Source organism: Neopelma chrysocephalum, unplaced genomic scaffold (genome assembly GCF_003984885.1).
Source record: "Neopelma chrysocephalum unplaced genomic scaffold, ASM398488v2 Primary Assembly neopelma1_97222, whole genome shotgun sequence".
Lineage (NCBI taxonomy): Eukaryota > Metazoa > Chordata > Aves > Passeriformes > Pipridae > Neopelma > Neopelma chrysocephalum.
In genome coordinates this window covers 4,111,911-4,137,095 of record NW_020925863.1, presented here as the reverse complement: position 1 = coordinate 4,137,095, position 25,185 = coordinate 4,111,911, and the positions used below count along the sequence as shown (strand labels likewise).

At 38.7% G+C, this 25,185-nt stretch overlaps 2 protein-coding genes across 4 annotated transcripts in view; one reads left to right on the top strand and one right to left on the bottom strand.

Moving 5' to 3' along the window:
• Positions 1 to 6,913, top strand: part of SNX7 (sorting nexin 7) — a 28,408-nt gene extending 21,495 nt beyond the window's left edge. The window contains exon 9 of one of the 2 annotated variants that reach the window (XM_027671827.1): positions 6,514 to 6,913. In XM_027671827.1, the coding sequence (XP_027527628.1) occupies positions 6,514 to 6,594 (81 nt within the window). In that variant the 3' untranslated portion in view covers positions 6,595 to 6,913. Of the gene's footprint in view, positions 1 to 1,953; positions 2,317 to 6,513 lie in introns of those variants that run through there. The other variant, XM_027671828.1, reaches the window with a different exon arrangement.
• PLPPR5 (phospholipid phosphatase related 5) overlaps positions 1,622 to 25,185 on the bottom strand; it is a 153,112-nt gene continuing 129,548 nt past the window's right edge. The window contains exons 9-10 of one of the 2 annotated variants that reach the window (XR_003532313.1): positions 11,323 to 11,408; positions 1,622 to 1,677 (exon numbers count right to left, since the gene is read on the bottom strand). The gene's annotated coding sequence lies outside the window, so the exon portion shown is untranslated. Of the gene's footprint in view, positions 1,678 to 8,874; positions 9,018 to 11,322; positions 11,409 to 25,185 lie in introns of those variants that run through there. The other variant, XR_003532314.1, reaches the window with a different exon arrangement.

Sequence of the window (25,185 nt, the reverse complement as noted above, 5' to 3'; positions counted from 1 at the left end):
TTCAGAACACCAAAGCTCATACTGTATATGAAATTATTATTTTAGCCATAAACTGCAGAAAAAGATTCAGCTATTTCTGTAACTGTTGGTGGTTCTTCTTAGATAGCCTCTGAAATACTGGATAAATTGGTCTATACTGAGACATGATTCTTTGTGCTTTTCTTGAGTATTGAAATATGCATAAAATGGGTTTACTGTTACATCTCAGTAGATCTACATTTTAGAAAAAAACACCTTATCTTACTGCAGCAGTTGCACTAATAAACAACATTGTGCTAACTGTATCACTCCTTGCTTGCAACATGAGGGCTTACCAATATCTCTCTGTTTTATCAGAAAATCATTATTTTAATCCTGACATTCAAGAGAATTTGATAAAATTAATATTTCGATTGGGAGTTTTGATCTAAAATACACGTTTATCTGAGACCTGTGGTTAATGCTGATGGTTAACTATTGGAGAAGTGATTACTGATTACTGTCAGAGGCCCTTATATTAAAAATTACAGGTGTGCAATGCACTCCTGAAAGGAGCAGGAAAATAAGCTCTGGCATCTGCTCCAGCTGTTTGGAAGTGAAACTTCAGGAAGGGAATCTCAGAAACCTGGGAAGGAGAATATTATTTTTATGCTTTTAGTAGGAAACAAAATCCTGCCTTAAGGGTTTGAGTCTAACTCATTAAACTTATGCACAAACACAGTTCCTGTTACAGTGTTTTTCTCTTTTTAGTCATTACTTGCATCATTAACATTCTTTCACATGTCTGAAGTTACTCATTCAGACTTTTGATGCACCATTTGATGCTTACTAAGCCTTTTCTTGCTGTAGCATCCCTCATTTCTTGCCTTTTCTTTTTCCCAAAGCACATTCTGTGCATTTTCCCAGGCACCATGGATGCCATGGATGTGATTCAGGAGTCATTCCTGTTAGTGGTCATTCTCTGCTCCCTTAAATTTCTGAGAACTACAGTGATGAGAGACAGCCATCTATTTTCTGATGGCTTCTGCAGCAGAGAATCCAGTCCTTCAAGACTGTATAAAACTAAAGCCAGTGTGATCAAATACAATGTGTCAAAGTACACTAGAATTTCTAAAATGTTATTTCCTCTTGGTCAAAATATGGGAAAAGATTATGACCTTATATTTATTTGTGATTTTCCATAATTGTAGTTGCCTAAGGATTCTGCTGTCAAATTATCAAGCATCATTTAGATGTTAAGAGTGTCTCATAAAAGAGTATGTCTCCCTTAAGCTGAGTTAATGTTCACATTAATGAAGTGCTACTTTAAAGCATTACCTGTAATTGTATTTCTCTGGCTTTACTAATTCAAAACAAGTAGAGTTATTCCTGTAGCCTTCCAGTTAGTTTAGTGACTACCTCTATTTAATACACTTGAATAAGAAGTGTTGCTTTGTTTCTACAGCCATGAAATCACCAATCTCTTTGCGTCTCTCAATGCTGTGGTAACAAAGACAACAAATGAAAGCCCAGTGTTGCAAATTTTCAGGGTGCTCCTGTGCAGGCCTATGAAAATGAAGGCTTTCCTGTATAATATACACACTTAATTATATTTAAATATGTCATTTAGTAGCCAAGAATTACCATGACTGACCAATGATTTGGCATTCCTGTAGCTGGTCTCGAGTTCATAGAGCTCTCTACTTCCTTTTATTTGCTCTGGAAAAGATTTGAATACATTCTTAAGTCTACCTGTATTCCACAAAGGCTTAAAGCCAGAAAAACACTGTAATAATAATAACTGTAAATGCATTGCTAAAATTAGGAGGATTTTCTGAAACTATATAAAAAGGCTTTGATTTTTAAAAGTTCAGAACTTTACTTCTGTTTGTGAACTAAACAGCATTGATTTGTTTGCGTTACAGAGAAAAGTTCTTGAATGCAGCATGAGTTAACACTGTACTGTTTATTTTATTTCTTTTCCTGATGCCTTAGGCATGACACTATTGTTGGACACCTTAGTCCAGAAGAGGTATCTGCCAAACAGCTGGAATCACAAACTGTCCACAGGGTGGAGCTTACCAGCTGAGAAAGCTAATTGACACCATGAGTATTTTCATGAATTTAGGTATAGATATTCTAAAGATGCAGCATTACAAAAACCAAAATACAAAGTTGGTGGTGGTGCTGGTAGTATTATTTAGGTAGCATATTTGAAGTGTAACTGGTGCAAACTAGTGAAACCCAGGCAGTGTTGAACTCCGGTTTCAAAGAGCAAAACTGATTAAACATATGCTAAATTCTTTCTTTTTTCCTCATGTGTTTACTATAGTCACTAGGACATTTACAGCATCGAAGAATAAGTGGCAGCTCAATCCAAAGATAACTAGACATTATAATTCCAGCAAATATATGAATTTGGTTTTCTACTACTCATGAGACACTCTAGTAAATGCAGAAAGATTGGTGGTTTTTCCTAATGTAGGATGATACTTAGTTTTGACATTGAAAGAACATGTTTTTTGTTGAGCAGGGATAAACCTTTGTTTTAAAGTGTAGCATCTAATTTTATATCTATCTCATGTCAAACTAATCCTGTTAAACCTTTCCAGCTTAATCAGATAAAAAGCTAAAGGTACCTTTGATATAGTCAGATTCGTGTTGGTATTGACACACCTTAATCTTCTCCAAAAATATAAATTATTTCCTGATTGTCTTAAATATCTCAAGCATAATTTAGTCTATTTCTGTGACCTACATTGTTGTATAGACAACAATAGTGATCCAAAAGGTTCACTAGGGCAAAACAATACTCATTCCCCATTACAGCAACTTCCCTTATGTACCTCTCGGTCTAGTAAAAGCTGTAGAAAAACAGATGAGATTTGTTGCTTGCCCTAGAGGCCTCTGTAATGATGCATTAACTAGTCATTTGGTTGCGTAGCAGAGGGTTAGCTGCTCATGCATGTTGATCACATCCTACCTTAGCAATGCCTGGGAATTTAGCTAACAAACTTCATGTGATTTTCAAAAGCTCCCACATGGCTGAGCCCATTTGTCTTCTGTGCATGTCGCTTCAAAGACGGGATCCATCTTTGAACCCTTATTCACTTCATCCATTACGATTTCTTTTAAATAATTTTAGGAAGACATTTTTTTATAGTGGGAATGACTGTTTCTGTGCACTCTAATTTTTGTTTCCTCGCACCCAGAAATTATGAAAATATTTTCTGCCTCGGACACAAACAAGACTTTGTTTTCATATTCTACTCCAAAAAATGCCATCATAAAGGGTATTTTTAAGGTATCAACCGTGCATAACAGGGACAGAAACACACACGGCATGTGATACACTGCTTCTGCTAGCATCCTTACTACATGTTGTTTTTATATCTCCTTTTTAGTTATATATGCAATTGTACTATATGAAAAACTTTTTGCTTTTTTTTTCTAAGATTGATGTTGTAGAATAGATACATGTCCTGCAGTATTAATCAGAATATTTTAGGTAAAATAGCCTTATTTAAGCTCTTGCTATTTCATTTTGTGTATTTAGGCTTTTTTATTTCTTCCATTGGGCTTTTACAAGTAATTGGATTATGAATTTCAATCCTGTGCAAAGACATTTAATTTCCTCAGTTTGGATTTTCTGGCTTGTTTTTTTTTCCTTTCTGTCTCCTTTGTGAAAACTGGCTGATCCTCTATTGAGATCTCAGTTTTCAGCCTCCCAGGAGAATGGAGTAGAATCATTCTGTAATAACGTTGAAGTACACATCACTAACAAAATGTCGTTTATGCAGTTCATGCTTCACAGTATGAAAAGCTTGAGCCTAAGGCACAGAGACCTAGTTTTGTTTTGGTATGGTTAATTATAAAACTTGTCAGCTGTAGCAGCACTGTGATGTCTGACAGTGAAATGAGCCACCTCTTACATTTTGAAAAATGTGCTTTGGTTATATAAACAGAGATGAATTAAAAACTGAATAACTTGTGTGAAAAAATGCTTTGCATCTTTGTCTGGAAAGACTTCAGTAGATTGTATCTCTGCTTAAGCAATATACTGTGATTGCATTTTAACATGTGCAGTTTGGCTCAGTGTTGCAAAGATAAGACAAAGCCATTTTTACAGTGCAGCCAGTGCTGATATATGTATTTAAACTCACATTACTGAAATTGCAGAATGACAAAACATGGAGTTACATGGTATAAATTAAACTGTGGTTCAGGAAAAAAATCTGTCATTGCCAACAAAAGACTCTTCAAGAAAAAGTGATGTTTTCTTGTCCTATATCTAGAAAAAGTCTAGGAAAACAGCTGTGCCTTGCAGCTCTCTAGGATGGTAATCCAGGCTGGGCTGTAGCAAACAGGAATTGATGAGTTTGAGTGCCAAAGTGAAGACACATTGCTGCCTCACTGACATTTTAAAACCAAGATACCACATTCCAGCTCAGGCATCTCAGATAGATTCAGCTGCCACAGTGTCACATGAAGTATGGGAGAATCTAATGATCAAACCTTAATGGCTTTATACAAAAGGTCAAAAAGACCTTTTAAGTCAGAAACCAGTTTGCACCACTTGCAGTTCACTGTTCGTGCCAGCAGTATCTTCACCATTTCTCCCTCATGTACCATTTCAAAATAACATTTCTTCAAAAAGTCAATGAAGAAAACAGATTTCCATATGAATCTTATCCTGTTAGTCCTCTCTTTTCACAGTAATTCAAACATTAGATGTACTGTGAGCAGCAGCATAATGTTGTGTGCAATAGCAGAAGTTAGTTGGGGCTTTTGTCAGAAAGATCAGAAAAGAAAGATTGAGGGAGTAGATTCATGGTATTCATAGTCTAGGGGACAATATATGAGTATTGGAATGATCTGTAAGAGGGCTGATAACAACCAAAAACGTATGCAAGAATAAGCTCCTACATACTTTTTCTTTGTGCTCTTTTAGTTCAGTTGGCCGTTTTAACCACCCTCATTATCTTGCAGACCCACATCTACTTTCTTATGTCTTCAGAGACAAAACCACTGCTGACTTTTGTTTGCTTTTTCTTGTTACTTTTGTCACCCATAATTTTACGGGTATCCCTGTTTCTGCATCCTTCTATCATCATGGATTCTCCCAACTGCAGTCATCCTGTGTGTATTCTTTGTTTTGCTCTTTGAGCTTATACTTTAACATTATTCGTGACTATCAGATCCTCCCACTCATCAGCTTGCACACAGATATGGAGCTATACCAGGACCCAGTGTAATATGATTAAATCTGCATATTTAATGGCAGAGCTTGGAAGTCATTCATAAGAAATGTCTAACAGAGTTAGGTGGCTGTAAGTTCAAGCAGTGTAATTTCCACATCTTCTAAGCAATGACAGATGGATGCTAGATGTTCCACTGTAGCCGGGCTTAGCAAATTGCTGTGGCTTGAATAGCTTATGGCAAAAGATTCCAGTTAGGAAATGATGCTGTTTTCAGTGTACTGATTTAATTCAAAGTTCAGATAAATAGAGTGTGCTATCCAGGTTTTAATATATATTTCCTTAGAAATTTCAGAAGACCTATTTATTGTGAATAATACAGATTCTTCATGAAAAAAACTGTCTACAGTAAGTAGTAAATAAGCCGCAATGTCTAGAACAATAGATACAAATGTATAAGTCAAAATTTTGTTAGAACATTTCCATTTCAAGGGCTTTTTATCAACAGCATCAGAACAAGAAAATTATTGCATGAATTTCCCTGCCCTGTTCTACTGATAGACTTGAAATAGTAGAAGCCTGGGGCTTTGTCAGCTCACTATGGGTTACCTAGTGATAGCCTTGCTACGGCTCTCAACATTAATCTATGATTTAGAATGGCTTGCCAAGCTGCCAACACTCATTTAAGCCAAATTGAACCAAAGTCATTTGGGGTTTTGCTTTTTTTTAATTTTACTTGCTACAGTCTTGATGCTTTAAATAAAAGAAAATTAGTTTTTACAATTATAAATACATTTTTCCATGAGGAGAGAAATGCCACTTGTTGTAAGGATGACAATTTCCCTACTCCCAGCCCCTGCCTTTCTGGTCCCATTTCTTTCCCATTACTCAGGGGAAAAATGAATCCTCTCCTTATTTAGGAAAAAAATGGTTTAATTTAACTTGGAAGGCAAATTTGGTGTACAATAGGAATCCACAGAGATTACAAGGGAACTGTGCCTGACAATGTGCTTTCTATTTGGAAGAGATCTTTGCCTGTAACTAAAGGGGGAGATTAAAGAGGAGCATAATTAATGTTAGCATCTTCCATGCTACAACATACAATTACAATGCTCACACTGTGCGCTTGTCATTATGTAGAAGTGACCTTTAGAGCTCACTCAGCATGTTAGCTAACATTTTGCATTTCACTGAGCTGCCTAGGAAACCATATTTTGCTCTTACCATGGTCCCACAAAAGCAGCTTGTGACAATGTGTATGTATTCTGATTTTTTTTTTCTCTTCTTTTTCTCCTTGGCTAACAGTTTACAGAAATCTATCTGCTGTACTCATATGTATGTGTTTGGTTTTTTTAAGTGCCTTGCTACATGGGAGTCCTTCCTAGCATCTCAAACAGTGGATCTTCATGTGGAAGAAGATTCTGAAGACAGGCCTTGAGTAATATCTCTCCTTGATCTCTGCCTTTTCCATGCAGTTTCTCCCAACCAAAGTGCTTTATATGAGATCAAATACATTATTAAATTTAACTGTTAAAATCAGTGAAATGCAGAAAACCAGCTTATTGAACACTCAGGTATTCTAGTCCTGAAATACATTTTGGAACATGCTATATATTGCTTTTTATTGCTTAGCTCTGATTTTACATATTTTTATGCATTTGCATACAATTGTTTTCATAAATATAGCATAATTTGGATATAAAGTATTTTAAATATGTAAAAATAGCTCCATTTTAATAAAAAGTTTAATAAGGAAATTTTGTCATCATTCTGTATCCTAGTCTTTAAGAAGTATTTCGGTATTTTAGCATTCTTCTTATATTCTCTTTCTTGAGTAATTTCTTGTACTTGTAAAATTACCTCACATAGTTTTCAAGGACTAGGACTTTAGGATTACATTGATAGATCTTGCCGGTCACCTGATGGCAACACGGTACATAAAGACGCCAAACATGTTCTGTAAGATTAATGATGTTTAAAGTATTGTTAATTTAGTTTTTAGTCTGCGGTACTTACATGTCTATTAGATGTCTATTAGACATCTTCAATTTGACATTTTTTAAAGGATTAAGAAAAAACTGGCAGTTCATGAAACAGATTGTTTGTACAGTGATGACACAGCACTGATCCTACCAGCACAAGAGCTTCCATTCGGAGTTTGCAGGATGAAATCTTTTACTTCCATGGCTGACCCTCCTGTAATCCTTAACTTCTTCCCTCTTCAGATAGTCAGTGTGGAATAGAAAGGGTTAAGAAAATAAAAGAGAGTTGTGCATTTGAAATGATTAGCTGATTCACTCATGCAATATGCATTGAAGCCTTCCAGTCATTATTCCACCCAAAAGGTTTTCCAGTCTGGACTTGTAGTTTCTGCAGTTTTATTCCCTTTGGCCTGAGCAGGCCAAAGGCTGAATGTGGAAAGAATGAGGTGCAGGAATGAGAGACAGCCTAATCAGGGCTCTGGTGTGGCAGAACAGGAGAGCCTCAGCCATCACCTGCACCTTTTGTGGCAGCATTTTGGGAGCTTGCTCTTGTCAGTCACCTCATGGCAGGGGGGGTCAATTCCAGAGCACACAGCGGCTGCTCTTGGGTGGCTGTGGACCTGTCCAAACTAGGAAAGTATTTTGTGGTTTTGATTTTAAAAAATTTAGATTGCAAGTGAAACCTGGAATACCAGTACGACCTTTTCAGCAATTCTCTCATGCTGCTCCCGTGAAGTAGTAATGAATGCTCAGCCCTTTTTTTCTTTTTATCTATAAAATGGCAGTTAAGATGCTCCTGGAATACTGCAGGAAATATGCATCTCTCCTAGGGTGGACAACTCACAGTGGAGTCTGTGTTAGGAGGAAGGCAGTGAGGTGCCAAAGGGCTGTGCCACACAGTGTCTTCTCCAGCTGTGCTGGCAGTGGATGCTTGCAGGAGGCAGGGAGGGACAACATGGCTGGACTGTGCTCTTTTCCCATTGTATCCTTTCTGAAGATTTTTTTTTAACATCAGAGCTTCTATCAATGAACTTAATAGCCTTTAATAGCTTTCCCTGTGCTTTCTTTTTTTCCATCTAAACTCATAGTATTTACAATGCTGAATGGATTCCACAACTTAACATGTAGGAAAAATCAATACATTTTGTGATTTCCTAAACCAGCTGCCCGTAATTTCTGGTGATGCCCTCTGCTTGTTAAATTGTAAGAAGAGATAAGCAACTGTTTCCTATTTGTCTTCCCTGTGCCACTCAAGAATTTACAGATCTCCAGTGTGTTTTCCAAGCACTGCTGTTTTCCCAGAGGAAAAGCCATAGCTTAATACCATATTGTACAAAAGCCATTTCACATCCGTGCTCATTGTTATTGCTATTCTCTGTATTTTCTAGTTCTGCTGCAACCAGTGTTCAAAATGCAGGCACACCAGAAATCTACATGTCATAATTATGCTTTGATTTTTGTCATCATTCTTTCCCACTAATTTCTGATTTATTTTTTAAAGTACCACTGAATGCTGAGCTGCCATTTCATAAAACTGTCCACTAACATTAAGAGCTATTCTGAATGTTACTGAATAATTTAATTTCCATCAGTGTGTATATATAGGAGAATTGGCTTTTCCCCAGTGAGCATTTATTTGCATTTATTAATACTCAATTTAGCCTGCTGTTTTTAGCTCCTAATCTCTCTGTGGTGTACAGTCCCATAAACGGGACTCCAGCAAGTCAAACAGTAACACTCTGTATACCAAATAAACAGAAGTTCAAGAAATTGATCTTGAACAGGCTTACCTGGAAGGATAGGAATGTTTCAGTGTAACCAAAAATTAATACCGTGTGGCTCATTTAGGCACCTCTAAGGACATGTACTGTCTGGGTAGCTGAAATGGGCAATGCCAGTGTGTGTTGGGTTGATTTTACCTGTATATTCTGCTGGAGCAGAACATTGCTTCCTGAGACATTTGGAAATCAGAAGCATCGGACATTTTGCATCCTTGGTAAAAACGCTCCTTATGTTCATGATTTCTTTTTCAATTCTTTTCATCTTTAGCTAGGCCATAACTTATGGGGGAAAGACTTTAGCAGTCAGTTATACAGAGGCCTTCTTTTGACCATGTGTTTATTCTCCTGATTTTCTCTATCATCATGCAATACCAAGATCCATTGTTAAGTACAATCAAACACTGTCCTTTTTGTGTCATGCAAATACTTCTGCAACTTAAAATTTTAGAAATTCTGTTGCATATTTAGACTTATTTCCAAAGATTTTTTTTTATGGAGTCTCACCTTCCTTAGGCTAGGGATTAGGAAATGCTTAAAGTATTTTATTACTCAAAACCAGTCTGCCTCTTCTTACTGGATTGTCTTTCTGCTGTTTTCAGATAGCTTTGTATAGATATCTTGTTAAAACCACTTTAAATAATTTCTGAAGTGCCAGAAGTCTGACTAGGAGTTCAACTTTCAAGTGCTTACAGCTAAGAGCTTCTGTCTGGAGGCCTCCACTCAGATTTGCAGACTTAAATTAATTAAACACTTAAAAGGCAAATCTGATCTTCAAGAAAAGAAACCAGTGTAAAAATGGTGTGATGTTTTAGTGTGTGTGGCTGCAGACAGCATGAAACAACAGCTCTGAGTGATCAAGAGTTTCTCATCCAGTTCTGTGGAGGTTTTGTTCTCAAATGTATGTGAGATTGCTTTAAAAGCAACATTAGTGTATTATTGTAAAATAGAAAATTCAAACGGCGCCTGCAGTTGCCAAGCTAGATGATCACTACCTGTAGAATGCAGAACCAGCACAGCTTCCTCGAGCAGCCAGAGAAAATGTTACCAAGTGTGTTTTGTTGGCCCAACAACTCCCGTTTTTCACAGTGATGCCCTTTCTGCCCAGTGTCAGAGACAGGACCATTGGCAGGTAGTCACAGGTTACTAGTCACATACTTTTGAAGTGCCCATTACAGCATTCTGAATGTATAGGCATTTGGAAAGCACAAGCCAAATGAATATTTAAAAGAAAGAAAAGAGGCTTCCTTTTACTCAGAATTCAGTGGGTAAACCCCAGCTCCTGGATACCCACAACCAGCTTCCTCAGAGAGAATTGTGATTGCACAGTTTGTTGGCCTACAAGGTTTAGTTATCTTGGTCTGTGTCTTGACCATGAAGAGGAAGAAAATTCCAAGACAGAAGAAAAGATCAGTTGTTGAGAACATGCTGCCTTTTTGTGCATCAGTGGTTCATATCGAGGGCCTGTAAACAATGCCTCTCTCCCTTGTTAGACTGAAAACACATACAAAGACAAGAACAAAAAGCTTCTCAGCTACCTAACAGGGGAGCTGTCACCAGTGCAAAAAGGTGGTAGTAAAGGTAAAACACAGGTGGCTTGTGTGGGTAAGACATCAGTGTCTCTAAGCACTAAATGATTTTATATGGTTGCCTGGTACAGACTCTGCTACATTATTTGCGGCAAGATGCACGTCTAGAGGAAAAGGAAATAAATGTGGACCCTGCTGGCCTCTGCTGCTGTCAGCCTACATCCAAAATAGTGACCTTTCAAAATGATTTGTGCTTTATTTATTGACTTTTTTTCATTTGCCTGATAGCTATGGGCAGGATTTCACTGATAGCATCACTAAAATAAGGATCATGCTGGCATAAATTAATCATGAAACCAACCTTCCAGCAGGAGCTTTGCAGGCCAGAAGGAATATCAAGTGGTTTTCTTTCATATGTCTAAATCACTTTAATATTACATATCAGCACTGCCCACTGTTTTGGGCAAACAGTCCCCTCATGAAGAATGGATGAGGGCAGAGGTGTATGTAATAGGCTGCTCTGATGTGTTTTAAGTGTACTCAAAGAAAATGGCTAAATAAACGTTTTTCTAACAAATAAAGGAGCTCCTATCTGCTACCCAGGGGGACTGACTTGAGTGACTAGAGGATCCAACTGTACAGCCCTTGCAGAAAGCACCTGGGCAGCAAAACTTTCATAAAGCACTGCACAGCTTTCAAGTTTTTACTGTGTGAACCTGTTGTTACCTCGCCATCATTTTTACTCTAGTCCTGCCATTATTGTGGAGAGAGAAAAGCCTTATCTACGCAATCCCACAGAGGCACCTTATTGAATACAGTGTGATTAGAAGAAATGTTGGCCAACAGGGTGAACCATAAACTCCTTCAAGAAACCTACCATGTTGCTCCAAGAGGCACCAATGTTTGGATGCAGCCCCTACTGCTGACAGTGGCTCTGCCTCACTGGCAATAACTCACCCGAACCTAAAAGGGATAGACAAAAACTTTCAGTGGATTTGGGACTGAAAAGTGAAGGTACATCCTGGTTTGGGTAAAATACATGATTAAAGAAATGCAGAACTGTAAAATTATGTCCTCATCTAAAATATAATTGGAAAAAATGTCAAAAAATATTGTATTCATTTTTCTACAGGCAAAAAGTCATATTTGAGGTTTAAATTTTTTTTATCTAGACTGTGACATGAAACTGAATTTTCAGCAGGAATAATTCTTTTGATAATTGTATTGCTTAAAAGGTTAATTAAGGAATAAACATTATTATGTCTGCATTAATAATTAATGAAAAGTTGCCAGAAAGCCATTAACTGTTAAAGCCAAACTAAGAAACTCCCTTGGAATCACAGCAATGTTGATTATGTGATGAAGACTCATTGTTTTTTAAATAATTGTTGTAACACTGGTATCTTAAAGAGCAACTGAACTGCCTTTTTGAATTAACTTTTTTAATCAAAAAAATAAGTAGCTGCAATGTTAGAATATGATTTGATTTTTTTTTTCCAAATGTAAAACATCTCACCAGGCTCTCTTTGCAAATGAAAACAAATAAGATGTTTATTTTTTTATTTGTATTCTGGAGTTGTGTTCATTTAAATAATAAATCAAGCTTTCACCAGGAGGTAAAAAAATAGTACGTAAAATGAGAGCTGAGCAAGATGCTCCCTACATGTTCAACTATCACAAAGCTCCTTACTTCTAAGTGGAGAAATGTTTTTTCACTCAGGCACGGCATTATTTGGCTGTCAGGTTACAAGAGAAAGCCAGAGGTGGTCTGAACATCATCATCTCCTACCCAGGAGCCTGCACGAATTGCTTGGGCCCCACAAAGCTGGTACTAAGCTCTTCAGGCTGGCAGGGCCTACCAAAATGAGCAGCAGTTCACCGTGGTTGCAGAACCACTACTGCTTTGTCATGTCTTTTTACTGCTTGATTCTTCAATTATACACAGCACAAGAGTCCAAGTTTCTGATAAAAGCATAAGAGGGAAGTTTATGAGGGTCCTTTTCACACTAAAAACTATTATAAGAGGCTATGAAATAGAGTGGAAATTGAGAGTAATTATATTATGAAGTGAAAAACTGTTACAAGAATTAAGTATCCTCTCCTACTTCTGTCCACCAGCAATACCTTTTCCAATAAACAAAACAACCTGGCAGACACTCAGCTGACATAAAAGCAAAGCTAAAGCAAGGTTAAAGAAAGATTTGTAACTGGGTTTGAGAGAAAATAGCTAAGTGAGAATAGCTCTTTGGAGACTACGTGTTCATTCACTGATGGGACAGTACAAATTTTATAAGTGAATTAATTGTGACAGGTTAACATAGTAAAGTAAGTTGTTCAGTATTTATTGGTGCCTTCCAGCATGTTGCTTTATTCCTATTATTGTACCTATTTTGTTACCATCTCATTGTAGGAAAGAAAATTAATGGAGAAATATAAAAGGGGAGGTGTAAAAGCAGAAAAAGCATAAAAATTATAATCTTCTGTGATGATGATTGTGCACTGTGGCATGCAGTTGTTAAAAGAATTTAAAAATATACAAATACAGTTGTGCCTCCTTTTGTCACATAGGGGTACAGCAAATTAAGAAATACACTTCTGCTAAAGGATGAACCTAGAACCTTTTATTTGTATTAGCCTTTTCTTCATATGTGAGTTTTTGCTGGAGCAGAGAGACACTCAGTGCAGATGATCATCAACCACAACCCAAATAACTAATACAGAATGGCAGTACTGGGTCAAACTGGCAAGTCTCAGCCAGGTTCTTATAACCAAGGTAAAAAAAGCCATGTTCTATCTGGTTAAAATGCAGAGATGCCAACAGAAGATGTTTCCTGGGTTTTTTTATCTTTTTTTTCCCTTTCCATAAGAGCTGTAAAGCCACTTCTGACACTGGTTCCTGCTCACCCACTGAGCACCTCGACTAGGTTTAATAAGAGCTTTTACAGCCACATTAAGACAGGGTCCACAGACCCGTGACAGAGGAGCTGGCAAAGAGCTGGCATGGAGAGCTGTGAGCCAGGCATACACCAGGGAAAGGGAACTGCCATTCTCTTAGCTACCCCTGTGCTGAGAGATGCTGAGGAGCAAAAGAAGGTACTGTACTTTGTCCTTTACTCAGATTCTGGGAGTGGTACAAAGATAACTGTCATCTGTCACTTGGATTGCAGTTTATACACAGATTTCAGAATACAGAAAATTAAAACATAGAAGGAAAAAATACCTTGGATACAATCAGAAGGATATTTGCTTTCATGGTTTAAATTATATTTAGCTTAGTTTTTAACCCTTAACTTGAAATGTTCCTGTTCCTACTTTATATGGCTTGCTACTTACCCTGAGTGCGTGTCTGAAGTTTGTGAGGGTTGCCATGGGATTTCTGGCTTCACTGCTTCGAAAGTCATTATCTGCAATTTGACAAAGCTGATCAACACTACTGCTGTATATGTTCATTTTCCCTTAGAAACATTTGTCTTATAGATGACCTTTATGGAAAACAATATTATTTCATCTCTGCTTTTTAATATGTTGTCTCATTTATCAAATGTATTTATTCAGAACAAATAAACTGCAAGTCTGTGAAGACTTTCCTTTGTAGCCCCTCTCCAATAACATGGTTACAATGTGAGATTGTTCTAATTAATTATTTGTGGTACAGCTATTTTATTTATTTATTTGTATTAATTTTAGTTTTAAAAAAATGTGAGATCAGTTCAGAGCAGAATTGAGTTCCCTGAGTAAATCTAACCATGCAAATATGTTTATATATTATTTTATTTGTATTTATATGTTTTTTTGGTTTGCTCATTCATTCTGGGATATATGAACATTCCCAATGTGATTGCTGACCACTCCATCACCATGCTGTGATCCAGAGTCCATGCAAATGAATGGAAAGACCAAAAGCTGTTCTGCTGTTCTAATACAAAGTCTCCCAATCTAGCAACATTCAAATTATTAATAGTTTTTAAGGAAAATTTACTCATTGTAAAGAAACTGGAGCAGAAAACTATAATCAGTATCTTGACTTAACCTTATATTTGGTGGTGACCACAGTCCTTCTGCCATTTTTTTCTAAAAGGTTGGAGGGTGATTTGTTTTTTTTTGGGGGGGAGCATTTTCCATTGTCTCATTTTAATTATCTCAGCTGTTTTTCAGCAGCTGCAACACGTGTTTAGAAGGGAAGCAATAAAATCTTAATTATAGGGCAGTGGAACAGCTACAAATGCATATTCTACTGCTACATGATCTTCAGAAGAATGTAATCAATTCACACTGTTTTTGAATGATGTTTCATATTGTGATCTTGCAAACAGATCTTAAAATAGCCAGTTTATAAAGCAAGCTAAATCTCTATAATTAGGAGAGCTTTTCTTTTTTCCCAATTAATTCTAAAAGAAAAGGTGGAGGCTGGAGGTACATCAGCTTTGATTTTGAACCCCCTACTGAAGTAAAAGAATGCTAATAATTTGAAAGTGGGTTTGGGGTATTTTTAAGAAAAATATTCAGCCATTAAACAACATACACAGCAACTAAATGTGGTATGTCAGAGATGAACTTAAAATGGTGTTTCTGTAATGCCAAATAACCATGACTTTGTTCACATAGTGATCAGTGACACGTTGTTTCAGTAAGAAAACAAGAAAACAGAGATGACAGAATTCAGCATTTTCTGAATTCTATTTGTACCATATCATTTAACAAGTGGCTAGTGGCTTCTGATCCACACTGTGAGGTCCCGTTGAAAGCTCAAATCTCTTGTGAATTGAATTATAATTCTGGTTTTTAAACATGCCACCAACTGAGGCTGTTAATGTACCATCCACAAACAAACTCAACTGATGTTTCATTACAACAGATTTTGAGAACAGTTGCAAATCCCTTGCCATGGAGATGGAACTATAGTATATTCAGAGCATATTTCAGCCTTCGTAGGGAACTTTGAAGAAGCTGGGATTAATGGATAAACCACAGTTGTAACAGCTCTATTCCAGTCTCTATAGCAAATTAATAATGTTGCCTAGTGAAAAAACCCAAATTTTAAAGTGTTGCGAGTTTTACTTTTAAAGTCCAATGGAGTTACACCAGCCCTTTGCTCATCCATTTTGCAGAGACACAGCCACTGAACACAGGGGCTGAACATTCATGAACACGGAACAGCTCTACCCACACGCCAAAGTGGCACAAAGATGCCACTGAACTTTGGATTACTGAGGCACAGCTCCATTTTAGACTGTAAGCCCCTCTCTCCTTCGCCACTTGCCAGCAAACCTGAGCACAGCTGTCAAAAAGCTGATCAACAAGCTTGGAGTTTCCATATTTGCTACATATGAGTGCCATTTTGCGTAGCAAGTGCTTCTCATCATGGTCTCCCATGTCATCAAACTTCTGATGAGGTTCCCTGTCCATCTTGTTTAACACTTCCTTGCAAGGACAACTTCATAAGAACGTTAATGACCAGGGAAAGAAAGTATGTCTATTTGGGGAATACTGTGTCTTTTTAAACCATAAATGATGTTCTCAAGTGAATAGAACCAAAACTATTAGAATAAACTCTATATTGTTTTGCCTAATGTCTGCAAGTTGCGTAGGACACAGTCATATCCCCACCCTGTGGCAGAGGGCAAGAAAAGCTTCTCACTTTTCTAAGTCTTCAACAAAATACACATAGTAGGAAGGAGAAAGTCTGTCAAGCCTCTTGGCCTTTTCTGTTTCTTAAGTTTTATCATGTACTTATGCAGCATATGGGTTTAACTAATTACATTTTCTGAGCAGATGTGCAAGAGATGGATTGATATGCCAAGGTTGGTAAATGTCCAATGAAGAGGCGACTGGTGTGCCCATGACAGATTTTGTAAATGAGACATTTATGGAAATGATGAACGTAAAACATTTCATTTTAATATGTTACTCCTGAGGTTAAAAGAAGCACAAGTCCATTGTCAGTAGGGAAAAAATATGTAATGTGTCTCCATTTCCACTTTTAGAAAAATTATTCTTTTCAAAATCTGTTTGGAATATGTTGGGATTTTTTAACTTCTTTCTTCTCTCACATTTTACACTTAGGTTGAAAAAGAAAGGTCAACAGGGAGGGATTTTGAAAGAAAAAATAAGGTTAAATTCCTCTTTGGAGGAATTGTTTTTGGATCGGTTTTGAATGTTAAAATGAAGAGTCAACTGATAAGACTAGTGAGAATCTGTACACACTACACATGAGCAAAAGAGCAAACAGGGAATTAATGTTGTTGCTACTGGATGCAGTATGTCAGAGCAGATTTGACTGACCATTCAGACGTGATCAATGGCATGGCAGCTAATGCTGCTGAGTGTGTACCCAAAGCACAACAGAAGCCTTATGGATTCTGTCCTCAAGAAATATAGAATCGCCTTGTCCTAATTCAGTATTAAGCTGGTGAGAAAAGACACTTTGCAAAATAAAAATAACACATTATTTGATATTTAAAATGGTATTTTTCTCCAAATGTTATGACCCTTTTGTAAATCAGTACTTCTGATCATGTAATTCCCTTAGCCAGATCTAGGTATGTTCCCACCTGGCTAACTCTAGGGGGTCTTCTTTTCATTTTTAGACAGAGCTGAAAGAGGTTTGAGAAGTTTGTTCTCTGTAGAGAACTACTAAAGAGGAAGAGTATTTTGCCTCTTGAAGTGACTCATCGTTGTCACCATTTTTATTTTCCCCCATGAAGTCTCTTCATTATTATTCACATATCTCAAATCTCTGTATTCACCTTCTCCAATTTTCAGGTGCTTTTCCTTCATACTTAATTTCTTTCTTCATTTCAAAATCCTTGATTTCCCTCTGACACCATGTAGTATTTATTATATTAGTACTAAAGCTGCATGAATAATTTATCAACTATTTTGCTGCTTTTCCTATTCAAGTATGGACCATAATAATTTACTTGAAATATTCATTATTTGAAATGTGTCACTGAATAATTTTTGCAAAAAATTCTTGGCCTGTGTATTGTTCAGAGGTGCAACCAAAAACCCAAGTGGCAGAGCCCCAGCTTTCATCCAACTGTCCCCTGATGGAAGCTCTTCTTATCCAGTGTTATCCAGCACCTGCTGATAATGGCCCTACTCGCAACTGGCTTCTTGAAAATACTCCTCAATCTTCACAAGTTCTGATATAGAAAAAAATACCAACCAAAGAAGGGCATATTTTTTAGGCTACTTCAAAAGGAAGGGCATTAGAGTGAGTGGTCAAAGCAATCTCATTCAGCAGTGAGTGCTACCTACAGGGATTTTGCTGCTTGTTTAACTACCTGACAGGCTGTCATGCTTTCTTCAGTTGGTTACTCCCTTTGCTCCTCAGCACCATCAAACAGTTACACCAAGTGACAAGTTCCTTAAAAGTGAAATGTTGTATGTATAATTTAGATTCTTCACCGTGAAGAGGGACTGGAACAGGTTGCTCAGAGTTGTGGATGCCCCATTCCTGAAAGCGTTCAAGGCCAGGCTGGATGGGGCTCTGAGCAACCTAGTCTAGTGGAAGGTGTCCCTGCCCATGGCAGGGGGACTGGAACTAGATGATCTTTAAGGTATCTTCCAACGCAAACTATTCTATGGTTCTGTGATTCTACATTGCCAGAGATAACACTGATACCAAGACCAACAACAGTATTGAGGTTTCCCTTGCAGCACCAATGCTGGCAGCAGTGAGAGGGCAGCACTGATCCTGGAGTATAGAGATGCAAATTAGAGGCTTCACTTATATTCAGCCAGATATATTTTTTCAGCCAGCAGTGGCAGCCAGGGTATGCTGACGTCTCACTGTTTGCACAAATTAGGGATGCCACACTTTGGGGAGTGAGGGGCTGGGCTTTCAGGAGTTTGAAATTTAGTGGGATCAGGAGGTCACGTGCTCCCGTTCCCCACCTGCAAGTAGCTGGGTTTGCAATCACTGTCTGTTCTCATCAGCACAACAGCCATTTCCAAATAAGCATCCTAGACTATAAATCACTCTGTTAATGTTCCCTCTGTCCCTCAAGGAAACTTCCTGGTACAAACCGCCTCCTTGTATCTCCAGCTTTCAGCTCATTTCTACACCTTATAAAAAGGTGCAGGACTTTCTTGGCTACTTTGGTTTCTTGGTGGGAAAACTGGTGCCAAAGATAAATAGTGGCAACAAATTTTAGTAGTAGCATGATTATTTTTTTCCAGGCATTTCTGTAAACATCTATCTAAATATTGCAATTCCTTAGATTGTCAGGTTTCAAGGCCCAGGTGTGTTTCAGTTTTGTTTATAAAGCACTGAACAGAGGAGTTTCTGCTCTGCAGTTGGGACTCCTACTTGCTACTACCTCTGCACATGTATTTTTGGTATGTCCTAGGGTAAAAGGTATTTGTGTTTCTAGTAGGAGCAAGTGGTCATTGCAAACTCAGGGCTAGGTCCCAGAAAAGTGTTACCTATAAAATGCAGTAAAGCTGTTTGCAAAATACTGTCAGATATAAAGTAAGATCTCAATGACATTTCTCTTGCAGCGAGGAGGCTGCTTTTAATTTAATTGTGAATTAAAAGTTCAATCATTTACTGCTTAATATTCCTAATTTAGCACTAAATGAACATTAAGTGATATAACTGCTGATGAAGTCCCTGACCAAATGGTAAAAGGAGGGGTGGGGGGCAACATTCCAAAGCATCAGAGCTCAGTCTTGTGCTTATGTCAGTTTTCCACCTCCTCCTTCCGTTAGCAATGCCAAGTGCAGAGTGCTGACCCTCAGGGTTTGCTTCTCTTGAACAACAAAATGGGGAGTGAAGTCAGTGTGGCTGTCTGCTGCAGTCTGTGAGAGCTGCCAGCTGTACCTGTGCTCTGCATACACTCTGAGAGTGTGTCCAGGGCAGCAGGGAGTGAAGGAGAGGAAGAGACAATGTGAATCCAACGGAGCTGTGCTTTGAAGAGGACCAAGAGAAGGTGCTATGTTACATACCAAAGCAAACAAGCGCGACTCACTTAGAAGACAGTAAGGAAAACAAATACATTTTTTCTTCCTGAATTTCTAATAAAACCTTGATACTTAGAAATATATATAAGGAAGACCACAAAGTAGACAAATCTACTGAGAAGTAGTCTGTAAATCATTGACTATAAAGCTGTGACTTTTTGGAATCGTGTCATTTTTTTTCTGTTAGGCTGAGCTGTCACACACTATAGCCAGATTCTGTGGAAGAATGTGTATCTTGTAATTAATTATTACTTATTGTTTTTCTGTCTGACCCCTGGAGTTGGTTTTTATAAACTACAAATTGTCAGAATCTGACTCGCACTCTGCTACTGACAGTGGGAAAGATCAGAAGTATTCGCTTAACAAATGTAGATGATAAAATAAAATGTCACATTTTATTACATACTTTCGTTCCATCTGTCTGAGCAATTTTAAATGCCAGATTTAAAGGAGTGCCAGCAGGCCATGTCTTTCAGGGATGCTTGCACATGGCTGCACTTGCTTTTAGCATTTCCTTTCTATTAAGAGGATAATTCGGTGGCAGGGTAAACTCCTAGAAGGGTGTAAGAGCACGTGTTTGCAGTGGGACACTCACGTATGCTCCTGCCCCTGTGCCACCATCCTGGGGAGAGCACTGGGAATCACCACCTCCCAATTTCTCTCTCCCTAGCTCATGTGACTGGTGTTCATGGCATTGCCCTAGCAGGGAAGCTGCATCATTTTTTCCATGCAGCTTTTGAAGGTCACCCTTGCTCACCTCCGTGCTGTTTGCTAATAAGACGCTACAAGAGCGTGTCTGTTACTGTGGGCTTTTTCTATCACTCACAGATTTCTCTTGTTTGCCTACCAAATACTGAGGCTTTGGAAAATTTCAGATTATCTTCAAAGTATTTCTGTTTCCATCAGTGAGGCAGAGCAATGGTGGGGGTGGTTAGGTATAAGGTTGTAGTGCTTCTTTAGCTTGTGTGAGCAGCTCCCACCAGGCTGCTGCTTTGTTCTGGTCCTTGTTGGGGACAGTACCTGCCCTGCCTACCAAGACTGTCTGACCAGCCAGACACACTGGGCCCACCCCATTCTCCTCACCAAAGAGGGAAGTGAATCCACATCAGCCCTGAAGTCCCTCAAAGACTGTGTATTTCAAAGTTCACTTCAAACTCAAAGCATCTCTGATGCATTTTCTGCTTCAAAAATGCTGTGAAAAAATGAACAGGGAAAAAGAATTCCCACAGGAAATAACAGTAGAGGAATAAAAATTGGGAAATGGAGCACGAGGAGGTAAAATAAAAAATGTAGAGGATCTCTGATCAAAGAGTAGAGAGGAGAAGAGGAAAAAAAGAGATAATGAATAAATAAGTAAATGCTACATACTACACATCCAACTCTTGCTCTCTGTGCCGGCTCAGTGGCACTCTGGCTCTAATGCACAGAACTGGCACTGCACAGTGAGGAGAGGTTTCTTCTCCTTGGTACAATCTGACTGGCTTTCAAGGGGAGCAATGAAACTATACAGGACAATCTGTTACTGCCTCAGTATTAATGTGAGAAAGGTATGACCTAATGAGCTGCGAGGAGTACCTCTGCAGCTACATCCACCTCCTGAAACAGAATTCATTCCATTCATCACTCTTTCCACTGTCATGGTTTAACTACAGATGGCAACTAAGCACCTGCTCTGCTTCTTGTAAGGCTTTGTCCTCTGTTGGTTCAGGTGGCTCCTGCTACAGTAATTCTCATGAAATGTAACTCACCAATTTAAAGCTATGTCCATTACAATGTCCACTCCCAGTGCCCTTCAACCAGACCATCACAATGAATTCCTCCCCTTATCCCTGCTCTGGCTTGGACTTATCCACAGACTACAGTCCCTCAGGGCTGTATCTGCTCCAGAAGGAGCCTTATCTATGAGCCACAGTCTCTTCAGGAGGACACCTGCTGTGGCACAGACTTATCCACAGCCACAGTCACTTTGAGGGGCACCTGTTCCAGCATGGCCCTATCCATGGGCCACAGTGTCTTCAGGGATACACCTGCTCCAGTGTGGCCTTACCCACAGCCACTGTTCCTTTAGAGCCTGCCAACACGGCCTTAGCCCTGGCTGCAGTCCCTCCAGGGGTGTTCCTGCTCTGTCATGGGCTTGTCCATGGCCAAACACTGAGGTGCTCCAGCACGTGCTCATGCACAGCCACTGATGCTTCAAGGTGTACCTGCTGCAGCACAGTCGTGTCCTTGGGCCCCAATCCCTTCAGAGGGGCACCTGCTGTGGCACAGACATAGCCATGGCCACAGACACTTCGAGATGTACCTGCTCCACCGTGGATCCATCCACAGGTCACAATCCCTTTGACTCAAGTTCCCTCTGGAGTTCCACCCTGTCTGGTGCAGCAGCACAGAAACAGCAGCAATGTCCCGGCCATCTGCCAGCCCAGGAGCATCTCCACTGCCGAAATCCAAATGTTCCCAGAGTGAGGTGATCAGCAGCACAGTGGAACAGCCAGCAGCAAAGGCAAAAAGCAGCCACTAATGAGCTCTAGACTCTAATACACAAGTGAGCCCTGTGCAAGCACAGCAGCCTACCAATTAATAGCCAAAGAGCAAATAGCTATAAATTCCATCTAGCACATTCCAATCAAATCTGTTGTTATTCCATGAAAATTTAAATTGCATTTTGAAGTTGAAATTTGCACTCATTTTCAAGTGTTCACGGTATCTTGCTTTTTTTTTAAAGAAGCATTAGTTCAGCTCTTTTTAGGTGCATGTGTGGAGTTAAGCAAAGTTGTGAAGGCATGACCAAAGCCACTTATTCCTCTTGAGCCTAAATTTTCTATATTGAATTAATTAGAGTTGGACTTCCCAGCTAGGAGTTAAACTTTCATATCTGTTTCTGTGAACTGGCAAACAAGATGGTAAATTGCCTTGGCTGCCTTTGAGAAACCTAATGTATTTTTCAACCTTTCTTTTAAAAGCTGCCTGTACAATGGTAATGGTCAGAGGAGATGATGCTAAGCATTTATCAAGTTAAGGGTCATTTAAAAAAATACCAGGAAATATGTATACTAGAGCCAAATATGCCACATATTTTAACAACTATTAAGCACCGTTCTGCTGAAAGACACTGAATGTAAGAAAAACTCCATCTTTCTATACTGAATCTTTGCAAAGACCTTGAATTTTTTTTTCATGTTTAAACTTTTATCTTGATGCTTGATCCTGGCACATAATAACAGAGTCAGGGCCATTGTTTCTGAAATAATATAGATTATAAAGGGAGGTAACTCAAGTATTGGGATTTGAATGGGAAAACTTTGCTGACTCCAGGCTACTATTAGTTTTGCACCCTGCCAGTGAGTAAAGTATGGATTAGACTTGCAGAAATACCCCCAACTGTGCTCATGCCTTGGGGAGGATTTAGATCAGACTGATTGTTCCATTAAGCTCCCAGTCTGGTGAGAAGTCACACTAGTAATTTGCATCTTCAGAAAAGAATTAGCAGAGCTTTTGCTTTGAAGTTCAATTATCCATGTACATGTTTAAAGCAGAATATTGGAAATACACTGTGCTGTTTGCACAGCTGCAGAGAGCTAAATACATGGGATGTTTGCAGGTTTGCTACTGAGCTTTCCGTGCAGCCAGGGAAACACAGGGCTATTGGGAAGTCTGCAGAAAAGCTAAAACCATGGACAGGCACTGAAGAGAAGTGAAGCTCTAAAGAAAGTTTATAACTTCGTTTGTGGACATTGAGGATAAATTCAACAGACCACTTAAGTGTTTATATTATGAGGTGCCAGCTGCAGCTCTATAGTTAAGGATGAATTGAGCTTTGAATTTAAAGCAGGGGTTCAACTTCGTTATTTCTGTGGATGATGTAGTTTCCTTTTCTTAACCTGTCTCAAAATATACAGTACTTGCTCTTTGGGTACACGATGGATTTCCTACACACTATAAAGTAAATCAAGCAGTTAAGGGTTAAAATCTGTAAAGTAGATTCCTTGGGAATTTAGATTTTGTTCAGACTACTTCTAATTTTTTTCACATTGTTATTACTGTTAAAATTCAGTTATATAAAAATAGCTGAAAAACACTATGAAAATAATTAATCAGTGTTTATACATTACTAGGATCAACAGCTCATTTATACATATAGGGGTTATTTCGACATCAGAGCTTATGTGGCCTATCATCCCTCCTTGCCAGCACTGCCAGCACAGTCGTCCAGGCTACAGCTTCCAGGCTACAGCTCTCCAGCTCAAAGCAGGGCAACAGATATGCTGGTCCACCCCCTGACACCCTGTCACACTAGTGATCTCCTGCCTCGTGGCTGCTCAGGTGTGATTTGCTGCAAGGCTCTGTAAGACTCCCTGCACAGGCACAGCCCTGCACCTTCCCCAGAGGGCTGGGGTGGCTGGTGGCTGGTAGTTTGGCATTTTAAAGCCTTGTCCTATGGACCTGCCTCAGCACTCCATGTGGGAACACCGTGTGCTCCAGCCTAAGCTGTGCTAGCCAAAGCTGCAGCTCCCACCCGGCATGTCCCCTGTTGGTCTGGTAGCAAAGAGACCACTTGCAAAAGCATCTGAAAAATACACTGATATTGGCCTGCTCACCTCATTGAGAGAGAGCCCACAGCTGAATTGGGCTTTAGAGAAGCCACATGGACTAGATTATCCATTATGATACAGCATGCACTGTAAGAAAAATGAATATTAAAAAAATTGGCCCAGGTAAACTGCAGCTACTGCTGTCTATGCAAGGCACTTAATATTATGTCATTCATCCTTACATAACTGACATAATATTTCATGGACCACTCACTGCTTGCTACCACTGTGCCGTATGTTGGCTGTTGGTCATTTTTGCAGAGAACAGGAGGGATTGCTGCAAAAGAGACAGACATGGCACATAATATTTATCTATGAGTGAGGAAGACATTTTGATATGACTTTTATATTTATTTCTAGTGACTAATCAAAGTCCCAGTTTGGCATCTGAGGATCAGCATTTCTAATTTGCTGGCTGCCTATCTCTTAATCAGATCACCATCTTAACATCAAAGATTCTGCAGCCTGTGGCATTTGTTATAGGAATGTACTTCCTCAAAAACCTAAGAGAAACAGAGAGATCTCATCAGAAGGAAACAAATATATTACAGATCTCATGTTATCAAAATTAAATGACTGCCTTTGAACATACTACTTTTCCTATAGCAAAGACAATTACAAAGGGAAATACAAGTGAGGAAGGTATTTTGAAATGCAGTAAGTAACTAAGAAAATTTCATGTATGAAAATCAAGGGTATTCCCTATAATTTCATGCATTAATGAATGTTGCCAAAAGGAACAGAATTACTTAAGCTTACAATTGTACACGTAATTAACCACATCAAAATGATAACCCATAGGAATTCAATAGTTTGTCCCAAAACATCATCTTCTTGGATGTTGTGGCAAAGTATTTGTTATAAAATAGCTTAAAATGTTACAGTCAGATGTGTTCAGTTTACAGTGTTCAGATAGCTGTGTCTTCTCAAATGAAAAACCCCAGGGAAAGAGACAGATAGATAGATATATATATAACTATATTTATTTTATCGAAATACTACCGATCCTCAAAGAACTAAGTTTGGGGTTAATCAGATTTACTGCAGTTTATTACTTTTTATGCATGAATTATTGGAATAGCATCAAATCCTGGTGCAGTCAAACCCCTGAGTACACTGCAAATCAATATAAAAATCGATCCAGTCTTTTTCCACAGCACAAGTCTTCCTATTGAAGTGTA